Raw genomic sequence first — 18,849 nt, forward strand, 5'->3', positions numbered from 1 at the left:
GATGTTTAGTTATTTTTCTCACGGAGTAAAACCTCAGACAGCTCTGTGGGGAAATGTCTGCAGATAGTAACCAAGTGGGAGGATGACCTACTTCATAGCCATTCTCTTCACATTGCCCTGTCTTGAATTTGCGTTATTTGTCCCCTTTCATCCCTGGCTTATTCTAGCCATTCTCAGTGACAAGTGCTTTCTCCACTTCCTGCCTCCGCAAAGTTCTCTCCTCTCTTCCATGTTTGAAAGAATCAAAGACAAATAAGATACTCCAGTGTAACATGGCAATAAAGTTATTTACATGATTGTAATGCACGTGTGTATGTGTGTGTGGTTTGTGTGTGAATTTTCATGCCTCGCTCTTTGTTGCTGTTTGACAGAGGCCTTTGGGTATTGTGTCCTGGCTCTGGGCAGGATTCCTCCTAAACTGTCAGTTTCTACCTTGGTTAGGAGAGCGCCTCCTGAGCAGTACAGTATATCCTCAGACTAATCTTTTCTTCCGCACTTTGTAGACCACCCCTTCTCCTCTGTGTTTTACCATGTCCCGAAAACTCTGCTCCCTTAGCTTCTGCAGGTCCTCTTCCTTTTGTAGGCAGCTGCTCTTCACCTCCTTTATTCCCTCGGTTCAGGACACTTTGCTGATGATTGCGTTCTGGTTCTTGTGGTCTGTTTCCTGTCCTCCTCCCTGTTACTCTAAAGCTGAATGTAAAGCTTGGCTCTCACTTTGGCCCAAGGGTATGACAGCATCATTATTTCCTAGGAGACTGCCGATATAATTTCCACTCCTAGTCTGTAAAAGCAGCAGCACACAGTACTTTCATGCTCACGGTGTTGAGGGTTTACCTTAAGCCTTTACCAATGCTTCATGATGACTCATAGCCCAAGGCCAGTCCATTGTCAACCCCTTCCTTATATGGGTTAATACTTTGTTTCATATTCCCAACTTTGAAATTATGTTGGTGGCTCTTTAATTAGATGTTTCCCAGCTTTGAGGAGTGGTTTTCAAGAGTCCCAGGTTTATAATGTATCATGTGAAAATAAATGACATATTAAATCGCCATAAATGAACTCTGAGTTCAAATTGGACTACCTGGATTGTTGTTTAATCTCCTCTTAATTAATAAGGTGCTACCTGACATCACTACATTACCTGACACCTACCTCTACATTCCCTGGCATCTCTGAGTTTTAGTTTCTGAGTCTATAATAAGAGATAATTGAAAGTCTCACAAAGTTATTATGGACTTGAGCAAAACAATAGGATATGAAGGTTCTTAAGCCAAAAGATGCTGAACAGGTCTAGTGTGTCACTTGACCCATCTTTTCAAATTCTGTTTTCACCCACTAATCTCATCAATCCATATGTCTGTCAAAATTTATTCTTGGGAAGATTAATTAAACTAAGTGAAATGTATCTGAGTGTATCACAACTTGGATATTTGTTTTAAATCTTATTATTCAAGTTATTAAATCATAAGTGTGACCTTTTAATAAACTGAAACAACCACCATTTAACCCCCTGGATTTGGTGGTGTGAAGACTTCAGTAGAAGTATGAAAACATAAGATGAGAACATTGAAATCATTGAAATTCTTTCCACTCTTTCCTGAGCTGAGACCTGAAGCTTGGCAGTCATTTTCAGTGGTGTTCATATTCATGTATTCAGTTATTGTCACAACAATGTGTCTGTCATCTTATCTGTTCTTTGCAATACCACAATGCCTCATGAACATTTTTTTTTCAGGATTCTAAAGCATTATCTTTATAATTGTGTTCATAATTAATTTATTTTACTACTGTTGGATAACAATATTATTTCTAATTTTTATTGTTTTTATTTATAGTTGCAATTCATTACATAATTAATTTTCATAGCAACCCTAGAAAAATTATCTATTTTAATCCCTGTTTTAAACGGGGAGCAGTAGGGGCTCTTAGAGACTGATGGCCCAGATCTAAGGAATGCAGATGAAATCTAAGCCTTGTCTCTGCTCCTTCCTGAGATGGCTAATACTTTCTCTTATGTCACACTGCCGTCTAATCAGTAAGACTCCAGCAGTAGCGAGTGTGCTTGTGTGTTGGGGGAGAGGGAGTGGAAAGTGGGATAAAGACACATTCTCTCTCTCGCCTATAAAAGATCAGCTTTTTTTTACATGACTGGTGTTTATGCAACACCAGTCATGTAAGGACTGGGTTTCAGTCCTTACTAGATATGTCTTGAAAATAAAAACAACAGCAACAAACTGGCTGCTATTTGTTACATAATGGTCTGAAACCGATATTATTGGTAGGTGGTTTACTATATTTTCATATAATTTCAGCTTTCATTTTGGTGTTGTCTAGGCTTTGTGCTACATTGAAAATAGAGAAAAGCATTGACATATTAGCTAAGGTGAACGTGTTTCTGGTGTGCATATGTTCATGGTTACACCGCAGTGTGAGTGTGTTCCCAGTGTGCATATGTTCATGGTTACACCGCAGTGTGAGTGTGTTCTCAGTATGCATGGTGGTGGTCACATGGCAGTGTGAGTGTGTTCTCAGTGTGCATGGTGGTGGTCACACGGCAGTGTGTGTGTGTTCTCAGTATGCATGGTGGTGGTCACATGGCAGTGTGAGTGTGTTCTCAGTGTGCATGGTGGTGGCGACGGTCTCACAATAGTGTGAATGTGTATCCAGTGTTCATGGTGGTGGTCTCATGGCAGTGTGAGTGTGTTCTCAGTGTGCATGGTGGTGGTGGTGGTCACACGGCAGTGTGAATGTGTATCCAGTGTTCATGGTGGTGGTCACATGGCAGTGTGAGTGTGTTCCCAGTGTGCATGGTAGTGGTCACACAGTAGTGTGTGTGTGTTCCCAGTGTGCATGGTGGTGGTCACACGGCAGTGTGAGTGTGTTCCCAGTGTGCATGGTGGTGGTCACAGAGTAGTGTGTGCGTGTGTTCTCAGTGTGCATGGTGGTGGTCACACGGCAGTGTGAGTGTGTTCCCAGTGTACATGGTGGTGGTCACACAGCAGTGTGAGTGTGTTCCCAGTGTGCATGGTGGTGGTCACATGGCAGTGTGAATGTGTTTCTCAGTGTGCATGGTGGTGGTGATCACACAGTAGTGTCCTGGGGCTCAATGCTGTAGGGTATGTTTAGAGATTCCAACATAATTATTTTTAAAAATGTTTTATTGTAATAAAAATTGTTCCTCCTTAATGGTACTTTTATTCTTTAGGGCTAAATTATTAGAAAGTGAAGCAGTGAATGAGAACCTTCGCAAAAACCTGACCAGAGCCACAGCACGATCGCCATACTTCAGTGGGTCCTCGGCTTTCTCTCCTTCCATACTGTCTTCAGACAAAGAAACCATCGAAATTATAGATCTAGCAAAGAAAGACTTAGAGAAGCTAAAAAGGAAAGAGAAGAAGAAGAAGAAAAGGTAGTATTATAAAACTGAATATTTTCCTTTTTCAGAACATTTAATTTGTAGTTGCTGTATGCATGCATAGTCTCATAAGTATATGAATTCATGAAAAGTTATTTAAATTGACTTACAGTTGTAGTTATATACTTTCTAGTGATTTATCTCTGCTTACATATAAGGAAACTAAGTTTAGCCGTAAGCATGTAGCAATGAATTGAGTTTAGACTGTGACAAGGCAAGCTTACTAGCAGAAATTAGTATATTGTCTAAAATTGCTGCTTTTGCACCCCATCCATCTTGCTTTCCTGTGAAGCTTCTGTGTCCCATTGTTCCAGTGTGCTGTCCTCTCTTTTCATTTTCTAGTAGAATTGCACAGTCTCCTCGGTGTTCTAATCCTGCTAACTAGTTAGTTTAACTAAAGGCTGACTAATCCATCAGAATGTCATTTCCTTCAGGGTTTCTAATCTGATCATATCAAAGTTCTTCATGTTATTTCAGGATTTCTGCATCTCTCAGGGATTTATTTAGCTTCTTACCACTGCACTAGGCTTCCTGTGTCATGAAAATAATCTTCCACCTCAAAGTCACCTGGGCAAAGAAAAGAGAAAAATTGAAAATTTGACCATTTGTGATGTGTGAGTGGTTAAATACTCAAATTACGTACATATTTACCTATTGATTGTAGAATATAGTCCAATTATTTCCAACAATATATTGAACATACCACTGGCACTCCATTTAAACACTTTAGCTACATGCTCAGCAGGAGGCCAACTCGTCTTCTTTTCCGCAGTCTTATAGGGAAGCGCCGGAACACAGTCTTTTTCACGGGCTGTTTCGTTCAGTTTACTTAGGAATGCAGTTCGAAAATAAGGCATTATTTTTCTTGAGCAGTCAGTTGATGAAAGTTATTAGAAACTTCAATCTGTTAGGTTTGCCTTGCCTTGTATCTTTATGGTAGGAAAGATAAAAATAATTAAAACAGGAAGTTGCACGGGATGGCTCGGAGACACTGGTTTCTTGAGCGAGGAGTTGTGTTTGTAGGCGCGGTTGATGGATGGTGGCAGCAAGAGCGGGACATAGATCATGACTTGTTCTCCCTCGATGGAGCACAGCTGCACTACTAGAAGGAGCACAGGATTGTGGAAACCAGTGTTCATGTTGTGCTTGAATGAACTTGAGATGTTTTCCCATGGTTTATCATTTACTTGTGAAATGTACTTGTGTAGATAGTGTGACTCATTTTTAGGGGCCAAGGTAGCTTGTGTTCATGAGTAAGTGTAAGCAGGAGTGTGTTTTCAAGGTCATGGGCTGAGTATATACTTCCCTTTTAAATTTAGTTCAGATATTGCTTTAATCACTTGTTGAGTATGAGTGATGAAAGATAATAGAGATCCTAATAAAATATTTTTGATATTTTTATAGTGACTATAGGTACTTAATACCTCTGTTTGATTATTTTTGCGAAAATGCATGCTAATAAGCTTTTGGCTGATAAAATAGATGAAATAGTAAGACTGGAAAATACTTTGTTCATATCTGTCCTGGTTTCTTTGTTCCAGAACCCTTGTCCAGTGTAAGGGAAACCAAATAGAAAGAAAGCAGAGGTTACTGTGGTTGCTTTTCTGTACGTGGCTCAGGCAATGTGATAAAGGGAATGGCCCATGCTAAAAACAGTGACTTACGAAGCCATGAGGCTAGACAGAATAAAACCCAGTGGAGAAAGGAAGTTACTTCCTAATACATGGAGCTGTCATGGGTGACAAAATATTGGTGAGCAAAATCCACCAGCTGGATAAGTGGAAAGTTGAGCCGAGACCCAATCAGCATCCCTGAAAGCGACACTCCTCTTTGAGCGCCTTTCACTTGCATGCTCCCCTGTGCCTTTGTCAAACACACACGATTTTCGGGACTGAAGAGTTTATTTTGTGTACTATTCCCATAGAAAAGTCTAGAGAGCCAACTGTGACCTCACGTTACTGCACATTAAAGTCATAGAATTGAATATATTTGTCTTGTTCTGCAGACAAGGGTTCTATACTAAAAAACTGAAAACCTGGGCTGGTGAGTTGACTCAGTGAGAAACAAAGGAGCAAAAAACCTTGAAAACGCTTGCGTGCAAGTCTGAGGACCTGAGTTCAATCCCTGGAACCCTCGGGGGAAGGAGAAAACCACGTCCTGAAAGCAACCTCTGACCTCCACAGGCACACGCCACCCACAGGGCACACATACACCACTCACATGGCTACACTCGCATACACACACACACACATACAGTACACACAGCTACATACACACACACACACACAACATGCACACACCCCACTCATGTGGCTAGACTTGCATACACATACACACACACACACACACACAGCACACACAGCTACATACACATACACACCCGACATGCACACCTCATTCATATAACTACACTAACACACACATGCACACGCACGCACACACACATGAACACACATATACACACATTACACTCAAACAGCTACACACACATACATACTCCACTCATACAGTTACACAAACACACACACACAAACACACACACACAAACACACACACACACAAACACATCCGCCACACGAAAAAAGGAAACTCAGACTAATAGCATTTCACTAATCACATTTAGGTCTAAGTAACTTTTATATCTATGTATTATAGATTCTTGTTTTAAAAATATAAATAAGCTCCCATCTTAGGCAAAGGCCTGAAGCAAAGCAAACATAAAACAAAGGGCTTCAGGGGGCTGGAGAGATGGCTCAGCGGTTAAGAGCATTGCCTGTTCTTCCAAAGGTCCTGACTTCAATTCCCAGCAACCACATGGTGGCTCACAACCATCTGTAATGAGGTCTGGTGCCCTCTTCTGGCCTGCAGGCATACACACAGACAGAATATTGTATACATAATAAATAAATAAATAAATATTTAAAAAAAACAACAAAGGGCTTCAGCAATAATAATAATGGTAAACAACATAAAAATAATAGTAGACCATTTGTAATCTTTACCAAGAAGCCATCTACTTTAAGCACGGTAGTTTATTATCAATGCAAGCCTAAGTTACACTGATTGGGGGGGGGGGCACTGTTTTGTGCACACAGATAAAGAAAATTTACCACTCACACATTTAGTCAGGTGCCTTTGGATATCCACCTTTGGATGAACTATGGAACAAAATTCTTCAGTCTCTCAGGCTGCACTGCACTTGGATGCAGTGGTGCTTGTTGGACACTCCGGAAAAGCGGATCTTTTCTTGTAGACTTTCCCTTTTCCTAGTCATTGTGCTCAACTGTCTGGTCCCTGGTAAATATCCCTCTGCAGAACTTTCTCAGATTGCGAGTCTCATTTTATAAAAGCAACCCAAGAACGAAAAATGACATGGAACCGCACATAAGATTAAAAGAGAACTGACTTAATAATTGGCAAATCAGCTCTGTTTATTATTGTAAATGTTGATGATTATAGGAGGAATTTTGGGGTTCTAGACAGAGTATGCTGTATGCAGATTCCAATATGCCTAATTGGAGGCTAGCACAGCTATATTGCCTACATGACAAATATCCATATATAGTACATTCCATTGAGTCAAGATCCCTAAGCTTTGTATATTGGATATTCTTTAAGTTATATTTGAAACCTATATCTGTAAGTTTAAAGATTTTTTTGATATTCCACTTAAAGAACAGTGATACTAATGGAAAGTACTAAAATTCTCATTTTATTTCCACCTTTGCCTTAGTTATAAGCCCTTTAGTAGTGAATTTTTAATGCCAACCTTGTTAAAATTTTATCTTCAATTAACAAGAACGTACTTTTCACTGTTCATATAACAGCCATACTCATTTGTCTGTAATACCATCTCATATAATTTTGATATGAGTTTTTTTAATTTAGCTTTAGTGATGATTATATGTATAGTAAAATAAAGTCAAGTTCTTAAATTTGTAACTTCTGTGTCGTATTAGTATCATTATGGTATAAAGGCATTACTTAATGAAGGTCTTTTAATGATACTATATAAAAAACTTTTAAAATATTTAAAAGAAAGAGGATGTTGTTGAAAGTAGGATTACTTTCGGGGAAAAAATGTAAAGATTGATCTATTTCTTGCTAAAATAGCAATGACATCCAAACAGGACTTATCACCTCATGTAAACTGAGACTGCATCTTACTGCTAAAAGTTTCCACTGATTGTCTGTATTTTCTTCTTGGATAAGATACTACTGACTTTCTACTTTGTATTCTTAGGAAATGTATTGCCTTTTTACTGTGTATTGTCCTTTAATGATATCTTTACGGTTTATTTGAACGTCTTCCAGCTCATGTATCATTTTCCCTTCTTACTACTTTTGCTTTTATTGTCTGGTTTGCCCTCATTGGCTTGGCCTTCCCATACTGTGCCTCGTGATTTGAAGGCTACAGAAACTTGAGGAAAGCAATCGAGAAGAAAGAAGGTTGGAATATTTCCCAGGTTTTTTTTGTTTTGTTTTGTTTTTAAAATTAAAATGTCATTTAAATACTTCTTTTCCATTTGCAAGCACATTGTAGAAATTGTAGACTATTGAATTGTAGGCTGCTTCAGACTAGATTAGCTGTGTACTCCCGAAAGGAATGATCTTTATTTTAAAAAAAGGTAGAAAAAGTTAAAGTATTTAAGAATAACGAACTCTGTAATTAATTGAATTAAAATGCAAGTCATTTCATTAACTTTCAAATAAATTGCCAGAAGTATGATGATTACTTAACCCTGTTTAGTAAATAAACAAACCTGCACCATCTGATTAATAAGCAAGCATCAGCATTTCTGTACCTAGGGGGTGCTTGTGAACTGAGTGGGAATTAGTAACTGGGCAGTGATTGACATTTTTTTGTAGTAAATGCTAGCTTTAGGTAGACACCTCTCTTCCCTATTTGCTGTAATTTTGGTAGGAAACATTAAAATGGTAAAAAAAAAAAAAAGGGTAAAAAAAGGGTAAGAGGAGCTGTGACTGCCCTAAAGGTCAGATTGACAAGGAATCCTGGAATTTAAACTAGAGAAATGTTTTTTTAACTTTTCAAACATATTCCAAGCAAATACTAAAATGTGAACAGTTCCCTTTCTTCCATCTACAACCCAGCAGTGAGCTGCTGGTCCCCACTCAGGGAGCCTGAATATGACTATTTACTTAAGATAGCAAGTGTTTCCTTGGTATGAGAGCCTTTCTTTCTTGAGTTTTCTAAAACAAGTCACCAAATCATGTCACCGAATTGATTAAGTAGTCTCAAAAGAAATACAGCTCTGCATTAGAGATCATAGTTCCTCTCTTAAAGCTGAACTTGAAAATTTGTACACAATATGCAAATGACTAATTTACTTTAAATCTCTCAAACCACAAATTAGTCTATAATGAATTCACCTTAATTGGATTCCATATGCTATATTGAGTCTAAAGTTTCTGAGCTTATATTCTATGAGTTTGTAACTTGAAAAGTGTTCTGCAACTAGAATGTAATTCTAATTGTCTGTACTTCACACCAGGCCTCAACTAAAGGTCATTAATTTGGGCCAGTCTATTGATCCACAGAACTAAAAAAAATAAAAATGCAAAATTTTATATTTTTTTAAATATTTAAATTAAAAATTAAAAAAAATATTTAAAGCTGACAATACAATGACCCTTTAAAGATATACGTGGAAACATGTTGCTACCTTAAACTGCTCAGTTCCTGAAATATGTGTGTATATGTGTATGCGTGTGTGTATATAATATACATACAGACTTAGGAAATGGAAGCTACTTCTGACTGTCGTGTGATCATATAGGACAGCAGATGCAGGGCAGCTTAGTGTTCTAGGATTATAGCTCCATCATAAATACACTTGCATGACTGTTTCAAAGAAGGAAAGTCTGCTGCAGGAGCCACAGGTGGAGCCTGACATTCTGTATTAACAAGCTCCTGGGAACGTGGACACTTCACTCTGGCAGTCGGGATGTCTGCTCTTAGTCCTTTGTGTGGAAGACTTCTCAAGGGCACATTTATTTCTTTATTTTATTTGCCAGATGAAGAGTTTAATTTCTAGATTCTAATTTTGTATAGAGTACAGATTTAATTATGACCCATTGTTCCTTAGATAGCATTTGGGAGTATCAATTTGTTAACATTTACCAAAGAAAACTCGACTCCTTTAGATACAGTATTTATCAATTTCACCTTTAAAGCTTAAGCTTTACAAGTATTTTTTAGAAGCATGTTAGTACATATCTATGATGCTGGTTTTTCTGTATCAGAGTGCAAGGAGGATTTATGATGAGAGGTATAAGTCAATGATAACATTCGCTAGGCTGGATACTAACTGCTTGAGGGAGCAGGAGGGTGTGGTAGTCAGTTCCTCAGACTAAAGGTGTGTGGCCAGAAACCAGAGGAAAGGAATTTCACACATACTGTAATATAAGAAGCCACAGTAGTGGAGATTGTGTATACACTAATAGGAAGTAAGCCTTGGGATCAGCCTCTAGCGCAGTAGTATTTGAGTATGTGTTGCTGGCCTTTGACTATGATTCCATCTGTCATAGTTGTTCACTCCATATGGTTCCTAGTTTTCTCCCAGTTTATTTTCCTCTAATCCAGTGATTTAATGACATCCATGAAAGTCTGTGGCAGTTTGACTCCAGTTATGACTATTGTATTGCTATATCTTTTTTTAAAAAAAAGATTTATTTATTATGTATATAGTATGTTCTGCCTACATGTATCCCTGCACGCCAGAAGAGAGCACCAGATCTTATTATAGAAGGTTATGAGCCACCATATGATTGCTGGGAATTGAACTCAGGACCTCTGGAAGAACAGTGCTCTTAACCACTGAGCCACCTCTCCAGCCCTATATTGCTATTATTATTGGCCTTTACTTCTCACTCCAAAGGCATTACTGTGTTCCATGCATCTTTATAATATTTCCGACCTTATTTTCCACTCTAACTCAGCTGGTATGTGAGACACATAGGAGTCCTCAAACACAGGTATTAATAAGGATTGACTCATTTAATAAAAACTAGTTTAATTTATTCTGTGCAGGCTGGAGATGAATGAGTGATAACCATACACATGTGATTCTTACTCTCAAGAGACTTCTAGCTCAATGGGAATGACAGATCAAATAAATAATCACATAAATAAAAAATTAAAAAGGAAACTGCTTAGGAGGAAAAATATTCATATTATTGTTCTGACTATAAAAAATATGCAAGAATAGAACCTGGAGTTAAATGTTAGAGTTAAATAATAATAACAGAACCCAAATGAGGTCAAATTATTTGCTTATAACCTAGATATAAGCCTAGGTATGAATCAGGAAGCTCTTTATCTAGCAGAATATCTAATGGTAAAGTGACTATCATAAAATGCTTTCTAGAAAAAATTTCTTTGGAAATATTGCTGTATTTGACTATTCTTTTTAATCTTAATGAGTTTAAAATTCCACTAATAACACAAACCATATAGATTATATAAGATTTGCTTTGTTAACATTACTTTACTAAAACATCGGAGTCTAGTGTAACGTCTGTGCGTAGTTTGTTATGCCTGCTAAACCCAAGAAAGATCAGAGTGATTGGGGTCTGCAAAAAATTCACTCACTGTAGTCTTCGTCCCTTGCTTAGGACTGGCTACCAGAGCTAAATGAGCTGAGCCCTAACCATTGTGTGGTTGTGCCTGTAGCAAACGGCTCCAGTTTTTATGGTGAAACTTGTAGCAGGCTCTGCAATTTCTGAGTCAGTCAGAGGACAGCCTGACCTTCAGTCAATCTGGAATTTGGTGACCCACACTGTCCTAATATAATATTTTGGAATTTGAGTCCTAATATAATGAGAAAACGCCATATGCTATGCAGACAGCCTAAGAATAACCATAACACTGATGGATACAGCCATAGAGACAGACTCACTGTGGCACAGTGATTTTGAAGCTGTAAAATTAATCTTAAATTTATTAGGATACTAAAAAGCATCCTTTTGTAGCTTTCTATTTATATGAGAGACGTTTTCATGAATTTAGATGGGAGCCCAAACTTTCCGTTTGGGGTTCTTTTGAATTTAAATTGCGGTGTGTTCCACTTCATTGGCCGTTACTGTCTCATCAGCTCTTACAGTTAGGTGTATGGCCTGTTGTCAGTATTTCTAGAAGAGAAACTTGCTTCAGTGCTGTAAATGTTTACATTGTTGGTCACGTGGTGAGACCTTGTTTTTTCTAATCATCAGACAGAGCAGCTTTGCTTAGTTAAGTGATTAACCCTTTCATTTCGCTTTTACAAATTGTTCTTTTTTTTTTAATCTGAGAGAAAAGAAAGTGAAGACTTTCCCTTGTACTTATCTCATATTCCTTTTCTATCTTTTTGATTTTGAAGTGTGTCTGGGAAGGAGGATAATGCAGACACTGACCAGGAGAAGAAAGAAGAAAAGGGCATTTCAGAGAAAGAAAATAATGGATTGGAAGCGGTAAGTATGGGAGAATAAACTTATAAATCCTGGTCACTAACATACACAAACTAGATGGAAGTGAGTCATATCTGTGAACTAAATCATATCTGCCATTTCCTGCTTCCTTGAGGACTTTTTTTCAGAGTGGTCAGTTCTTAAGTATGACAAATCTCAGGCTAGTGCATTGTGAAAATTGTGTGTGCATGCAGATGAGATACTATGAGAGATGAAGACCTCTGCAGGACAAAGTTAGTGCATAGTGACCTTAAACTCTTGCAGTGGTTTTGAACTAAAGAAAAGGAAGATTCAGTGTTCGGGGAGGAGGTGGCTTAGTGGGTAGACGCCCCATGGCAAGTGTGAGGACTTTCCCAGATCCCTGGCATCTGTGTAAAAACTGAGCATGGCCTGCGATCCGAGTTGGCATGGCAGGACAGACAGATTCTGTCTGGGAGTTCACCAGCCAGCCAGCCTAACCCATGCACTGGGTTCAGAGCCAATGACAGGCCCGGCTAAAGGGAGTGTGGTGGAAAGTGACAGAGGAAGACACTGGACATCCTGCTCTGGCATCTGCATAGATAAGTGTTGATGTACAGAGCATACAGGAGCATGCACGCACGCGCGCGCACACACGCACACACACACACACACACACACACACACACACACACACAATGACAGGTCTGTCTTTCTGCACCTCTCCTACTGAGGAGATGGGTTTGCTTGCCAATACTGTGCTGTTAACAGTCCCAAATCACATTGCAGGAAGACAATCAGGAGGTGAGTGATCATGAAGAGGAGGAGGAAGAGGAGGAAGAAGAAGATGAAGAGGAGGATGACATTGAAGGGGGAGAGAGCTCTGACGAATCTGACTCCGAGTCAGATGAAAAAGGTACCTACTCCTGAGCAGGAAGGCAGGAAGCTCACATCGGGAAGTGAGCTGGTCACATTGGGAAGCTGTTGGTGGGAACCTCAACATTTTCTATTTTATATCAAATGAAAACAATATGACCTGTAAGATTACTCTAGCCTCGTGCATGCTCTAGGCCAAAGAGCTGTTCCTTTCTACATTAGATCTAGTCACTGTGATTTCCACATTTCTTCAGTGCACTCGGCACCCGCCATTGGCCACCGTGAACAGTCTCTTTTTAGAGTATGGTGTAGCCGGGAACTTCCCCACACAGCTGCCGAGCCACTGCATGAATGTAGATAATGGCTTTACATTCTTGCTTGGTATGATGATGACGATCTTTTGGCCTACTCTCAGTATTTTTGTCTTCTGTGAATAGCTAACTATCAAGCCGACTTAGCGAATATCACGTGTGAAATTGCAATTAAGCAGAAGCTGATTGATGAGCTCGAAAACAGCCAGAAACGGCTGCAGACGCTGAAGAAGCAGTACGAGGAGAAGCTGATGATGCTTCAGCATAAGATCCGGGACACACAGCTGGAGAGAGACCAGGTGCTCCAGAACTTAGGTGGGTCTTTCGTGGCGTCGCTGTCCGCCTTCGAAGCACGTCAGTCGCAAAGCTTAGCCATCACTGAATGACTTGAGTAGATAATAAAGCAAGTGAGCCCAAACCTCCAGGAGAGAAGAGCTCGGGCATGATCTCGGCCTGGGAACTGGGTGTTTGTTCCAAGTCTGTGAAATGAAAAGCCGTGCCTTACAAGAACCCTGTGTTTTTCCCCTTTGCACCCAGGCTCGGTAGAGTCATACTCAGAAGAAAAGGCAAAGAAAGTGAAGTGTGAATATGAAAAGAAGCTCCACGCCATGAACAAAGAGTTACAGCGACTGCAAACGGCCCAGAAAGAGCATGCCAGGCTGCTGAAAAACCAATCTCAGTATGAGAAACAGCTAAAGAAACTGCAGCAGGATGTCATGGAAATGAAGAAGACAAAGGTACTGTTACCGTCCCTTTTCCGCTCGGGGGATGACGGGCTTGAGAGCTTGAAACAGAACTATTATTGTGGCTCGCTCTTATGTCAATAGAAGAGTAGCCCATATTTCCTACCAGCTTAAAGAGGTACTCAGCTTCCTGTGTCTGTCTGTCTGATCATGTTCTCATTCACCGACAGGTAACATCTAGAGCTTGATATGTATTATTTCCATGCGTAGAGTAGCGCAAAGCCAAGGAAACTTCATGCTTACATCCATTTTTGAGTAGGGATTATCTTAAATATTGCACCAAAATCAAGGCAGCTTCTTTAAAATAATCACATGGACATGACTTAAGAAGTAAATAATTTATGTTGTATGGTTGTTGTAATAACCATAACCACATTTATTATGTTCTTTCCCTGTACCAGACTCTGCTATAACATCTTCCAGTATCAATCCACTGAGTTTTCACAGTACACAAGGGCATTGTAGATGAGCAAGTCAAAGCCTACAGAGGTTATAGAACTTGTTTCGGGCTCACTCAGCTACTGATACTAAGTATCAAAATTTCATACATAGAGCACTAGCTAACCTGACAAAAGTTCATTGAAAATATAATCATCTAGTTGACTAAAATACACTGTGGATTCCACATGCTTCCATGTAATTTACCAAATGTATCTGGTGATGGAGTAAGTTCAATAATGTATATATCTAACTTTAGGTTCGTCTAATGAAACAAATGAAAGAAGAACAAGAGAAAGCCAGACTGACAGAGTCTAGGAGAAACAGGGAAATTGCCCAACTGAAAAAGGATCAACGCAAAAGAGATGTGAGTAGACTCTGCCATTGTGCAAGATTGTTTTATGAATGGAGGCAAAAATTTTTAACTATCGTAAGTTTAGGTTGAGGGCAATAAGTATTAGTTATATAAAATGACATTTATTATCACATCTCGATTATAGTAATTCAGTATAACTATTTAGGGCCGATTCATTGCCAAGCGGGGTGACCAGGATGTATCATCTGGGATGATAACTGGTCCTTGATAAAAGATAATTTTCTGAGAACATGAAGCATTTTTGTCTTTACCTTCAGAATTCTACTTTCATGAATTTAGATTTTGAAGGTAGTCTAATTCATCAAAAACACCCTTGTTTTTGTTAAAATCTTTACTTTTTTTAAATTTATTTATTTATTAAAGATTTCTGTCTCTTCCCAGCCACCGCCTCCCATTTCCCTCCCCCTCCCGTAATTAAGTCCCCCCCCAGCCCGAAAAGCAATCAGGGTTCCCTGTCCTGTGGGAAGTCCAAGGAACCCCCCACCTCCATCCAGGTCTAGTAAGTTGAGCATCCAAACTGCCTAGGCTCCCACAAAGCCAGTACGTGCAGTAGGATCAGAAACCCAGTGCCACTGTTCTTGAGTTCTCAGTAGTCCTGATTGTCCGTTATGTTCAGAGAGTCTGGTTTTTACTTTTATTATGGTTAGTTGAAGAGAAGGAGGAGAGAGGATGGGAGGGAGCAGGAGCTCGAGGGCAAGTGCAGGTGCCACGGTGCTCAGGCAGAGGTCAGAGGACAACCTTCAGGAGTTAGTTCTCCTCCACCATGCAGGTCCTGGGGGGATGGAACTCAGTTGTCAATCCTGGCAGCTAGTGCCTCTTACCCCCTGAGCTATCTTGCTGGCCCCACATCTTCACTTTAATCTTATTGATGAATGTAAAAAAAAAATATTGCTTCACATTAGAACGCGGCAACTGAGCAGAGACCATGGAGAAAGCAGTTTACCGACTTTGTTCCCATGCCTTGCTCACCTTGCTTGCGTCTAAAACTCAAGACCACCTGCCCAGGGATGACATTGGCTACAGTAGACTGGGGCCTTCTACATCAATCATTCATCAAGAACACACCTCCACAGACACGCCCACAGAACAGTCTGCTAGAGATAACTTCCCACTTACGGTTTCCTTTTCCCTGGTGGCTCAAGTTCCTGTCAAGTTGACGAAAACTAGCCAGCACACCCAAGTTACCATCCAGGGCCTAACTGCATGAGTGTATGTTTTCCCATGTTTAAAACAATTTTACTTATTGTATGTATTAAACATGACTCTTGAAAAATAGACAGGTCTTCTACTGTTTGTGCCTCAGTGAGTCCTTTAACTGTCTAAGAACAACTGGATGAGAAGCATCTGTAAAGCACTTGGAAAAGCGCTTGCACTTAGTAAGCACCACCCTGGTAGTAACAGTAAGCATGCAGATGACTTTCTGTTTGATTGGGTTTTTTTTTTTTTTGTCCCCACCCCCACCCCTGTTTGATTGGTCGATGATATAGGCATGCACATGCCATGGTGCAAGTGTAGAGGTCAGAGGTCAGCATTCGAGAGGCAGTTCTCTCCTTCCACCATGTACTTTCAGGGGCTTGAACTTGGGTTTTTGCTTTTACTTGCTCAGCCGTCTCACCAGCCCAGAGACGGCTGTTTCAGCATTGCTTGCTGTATTAAAGTAGCAATAGCCCTATGATGGGTATGAGGTCATCAGCCCAGATAGTGCGAAGAACTTGTGTTTCCTGGCAGTAAGAGGGAGCGTGTTAGCCTAAGGGCAGGGCACTACATTGTGCTTCAGTTGTCCATTTCAGCGTGCTAAATCTTGTTTTATAGCATCAACTTAGACTTCTGGAAGCCCAGAAAAGAAATCAAGAAGTAGTTCTGCGACGTAAAACTGAAGAGGTACAGTAAGCAAGCTTACCATTTGGAGGGGCCATTTTGACTTTGGGGAAAATAATGTATTTCTTTTCTTTTTACTTTGTGGTGCTGGGGATTAAATCTAGAGCTTTGCATGTGATAGGCAAATCCTCTACCACTCTACCTAGTCCCTGTAACACACATTTCTACAGACAAAGCTTAGACCAACCTCTATTCCAGGTGACAGCTCTCCGCCGGCAAGTAAGGCCCATGTCTGATAAAGTAGCTGGGAAGGTCACTCGGAAGCTGAGCTCGTCTGACAGCCCTGTCCAGGACACAGGTTCCAGTGCAGCTGCAGGGGAAGCAGATGCCTCCAGGGCAGGCACCCAGCAGAAAATGAGGATTCCTGTGGCAAGGGTCCAGGCGTTACCATCACCTACAACAAACGGAACCAGGTCCTGCTGATTTTGAATTGCCCTGATGCAGTCCTTGTGTGTGTTCATATTGAATGCTATGTAAATAGGTCATAAGTAGTTATATTTGTCTTTGTAATTGATTACAGGAATAAATATCAGAGGAAGGGATTGACTGGCCGGGTGTTCACTTCCAAGACAGCCCGCATGAAATGGCAGCTCCTTGAACGCCGTGTGACTGACATCATCATGCAGAAAATGACCATTTCCAACATGGAGGCCGACATGAACAGACTCCTCAGGGTATGGGAAATAGAAACTAGATCTTCCCTCCTTAGCTGGCTGTTAGTCTTGCTCTTCCATGCTTGTTCTTGGAATCACTGTCTGCTTCTATAGTGTCATTTTTGTCTTGATTGCACTGTGTGTGAGTTTTCTTAAAATTTTCTTAATTCCAATATGGGTTTCTTTGATTTTTTTTTTCCTTTTCTCATAGCAACGGGAAGAACTCACAAAAAGACGAGAGAAACTTTCAAAAAGGAGAGAGAAGATAGTGAAAGAGAGTGGAGAGGGAGATAAAAACGTGGTTAGCATCAGTGAAGAGGTGGAGTCTCTAACTGCGAATATAGATTACATCAATGACAGTATTGCTGACTGTCAAGCTAACATCATGCAGATGGAGGAGGCAAAGGTGTGTACTGTAAAAGACAGCTTGTTTCTTGTTTTCACTTGTTTGTGGGAGAAGGTCTCTTACTTTGGTTGCCCTCAGACTCTGTGTGTGTAAATAAAGATGTCCTTCAGTTTCTTATCCTCCTGCCCTTACCAGATGCTAGAAGTATGAGTAGATATGATGCTCAGGATTCTAAAGCTATTTAATAGCTTGAGGAGAAGAACTTTTGTCCTATATATCTTTAAGAGCATGTTGAGTTTTATATTCTGTCATTTTCTATTTATTGGTTTAATCTGATTCTTAGGTTTTATACGTAGAACAGATAGTCTACTCTCCTGATTTCTATCTGACCTTGTGATGTTCTTATATTATACATGCATCGTTTATTATGTCTTGCGTTGAATTTTTAGCTGTTCATGTCTACTTTTGACTGGAACACATGTTTATTGTGAGAATCATGTAATATTTTCCTGAGTAGGTTATTGATTTATCCACACTGTCAAGTCTATTCCGTAGCCTGTTGTCTTCTGTTTAAATAAATCCAAATTAAATAATGATCATTCCCCTCTGGTTTGATGTAGGAAGAAGGTGAGACACTGGATGTCACTGCTGTCATTAATGCCTGTACCCTTACTGAAGCCAGATACCTGCTGGATCACTTCTTGTCAATGGGCATCAATAAGGTGAGATTTAACTTTTCTCGAAAGCCTACATTTTGACCATTTCAGTTTTGAATATCTTCTTCCAGTCACCCTCCTCTTAGTGAAAATAAAATTCTTAAGTGAAAAATAAAATATTTTTCTTTAGAGCTATATAAAACGTTATGAGCATCTGTATTGGTTTTACTGGCTCTGTATATTAACAAATAAACGAAGAAAAAAATAAAGCCTGTTTTATTTCAACAAAAGATTTTCAGGGAAAACAGATTTTGTATCACAACTGGCTTGCTGCTAGCTCTGTACATCTCAAAAGAAAATCAGACTGGAGAAATACCACCCTACTTCTTTGAATGTAAGCCTAATTTGTCACCGGTCGGACACTTACTCCCAGTTGCTGAAGGCGGTGACAGCTGAGTCACCTGCTCCCCATGCTAGACCTGCATTAGACCCTTCTTACACAGCCTTCTCACACTTCATCCTTACGATGTGCCAGCCAAGGAGGTCTTGATTCATAGCTCTTCACACAGGAACTGAGGGTCGGGAGGATGCTCTCTCAGACAGGGAAACTGCTCTGAGACCTCTTAACAAAGCAAGCAGAAGAGCTGGTTTGCATTAAGGTCTGTCTGATATCACAGTCAGCATCCTAAGCATTTTAATGTAGTGGGCTTTGATTTCTATGATCTAAGAGTTT

General features: G+C 39.9%; 1 protein-coding gene across 23 annotated transcripts in view; it reads left to right on the forward strand.

Annotated features, from left to right (window-relative positions):
• The window catches only part of Kif21a (kinesin family member 21A), a 127,584-nt gene that overhangs the window by 72,200 nt on the left and 36,535 nt on the right, over nucleotides 1–18,849 (forward strand). For 14 of the 23 annotated variants that reach the window (XM_041671756.1, XM_041671757.1, XM_041671758.1 and 11 more), the window contains exons 11-22: nucleotides 3,206–3,409; nucleotides 7,826–7,864; nucleotides 11,794–11,884; nucleotides 12,629–12,755; nucleotides 13,153–13,341; nucleotides 13,564–13,763; nucleotides 14,467–14,574; nucleotides 16,396–16,464; nucleotides 16,660–16,874; nucleotides 16,982–17,135; nucleotides 17,326–17,520; nucleotides 18,081–18,182. In XM_041671756.1, the coding sequence (XP_041527690.1) occupies nucleotides 3,206–3,409; nucleotides 7,826–7,864; nucleotides 11,794–11,884; nucleotides 12,629–12,755; nucleotides 13,153–13,341; nucleotides 13,564–13,763; nucleotides 14,467–14,574; nucleotides 16,396–16,464; nucleotides 16,660–16,874; nucleotides 16,982–17,135; nucleotides 17,326–17,520; nucleotides 18,081–18,182 (1,693 nt within the window). The remainder of the gene's footprint in view (nucleotides 1–3,205; nucleotides 3,410–7,825; nucleotides 7,865–11,793; nucleotides 11,885–12,628; nucleotides 12,756–13,152; nucleotides 13,342–13,563; nucleotides 13,764–14,466; nucleotides 14,575–16,395; nucleotides 16,465–16,659; nucleotides 16,875–16,981; nucleotides 17,136–17,325; nucleotides 17,521–18,080; nucleotides 18,183–18,849) is intronic. The other 9 variants (XM_041671760.1, XM_041671761.1, XM_041671780.1 and 6 more) reach the window with 1 other exon arrangement.

The sequence above is a fragment of the Microtus oregoni genome, unplaced genomic scaffold (assembly GCF_018167655.1).
Source record: "Microtus oregoni isolate MIOR12 unplaced genomic scaffold, Mior012 000022F_ref0000154, whole genome shotgun sequence".
NCBI lineage: Eukaryota > Metazoa > Chordata > Mammalia > Rodentia > Cricetidae > Microtus > Microtus oregoni.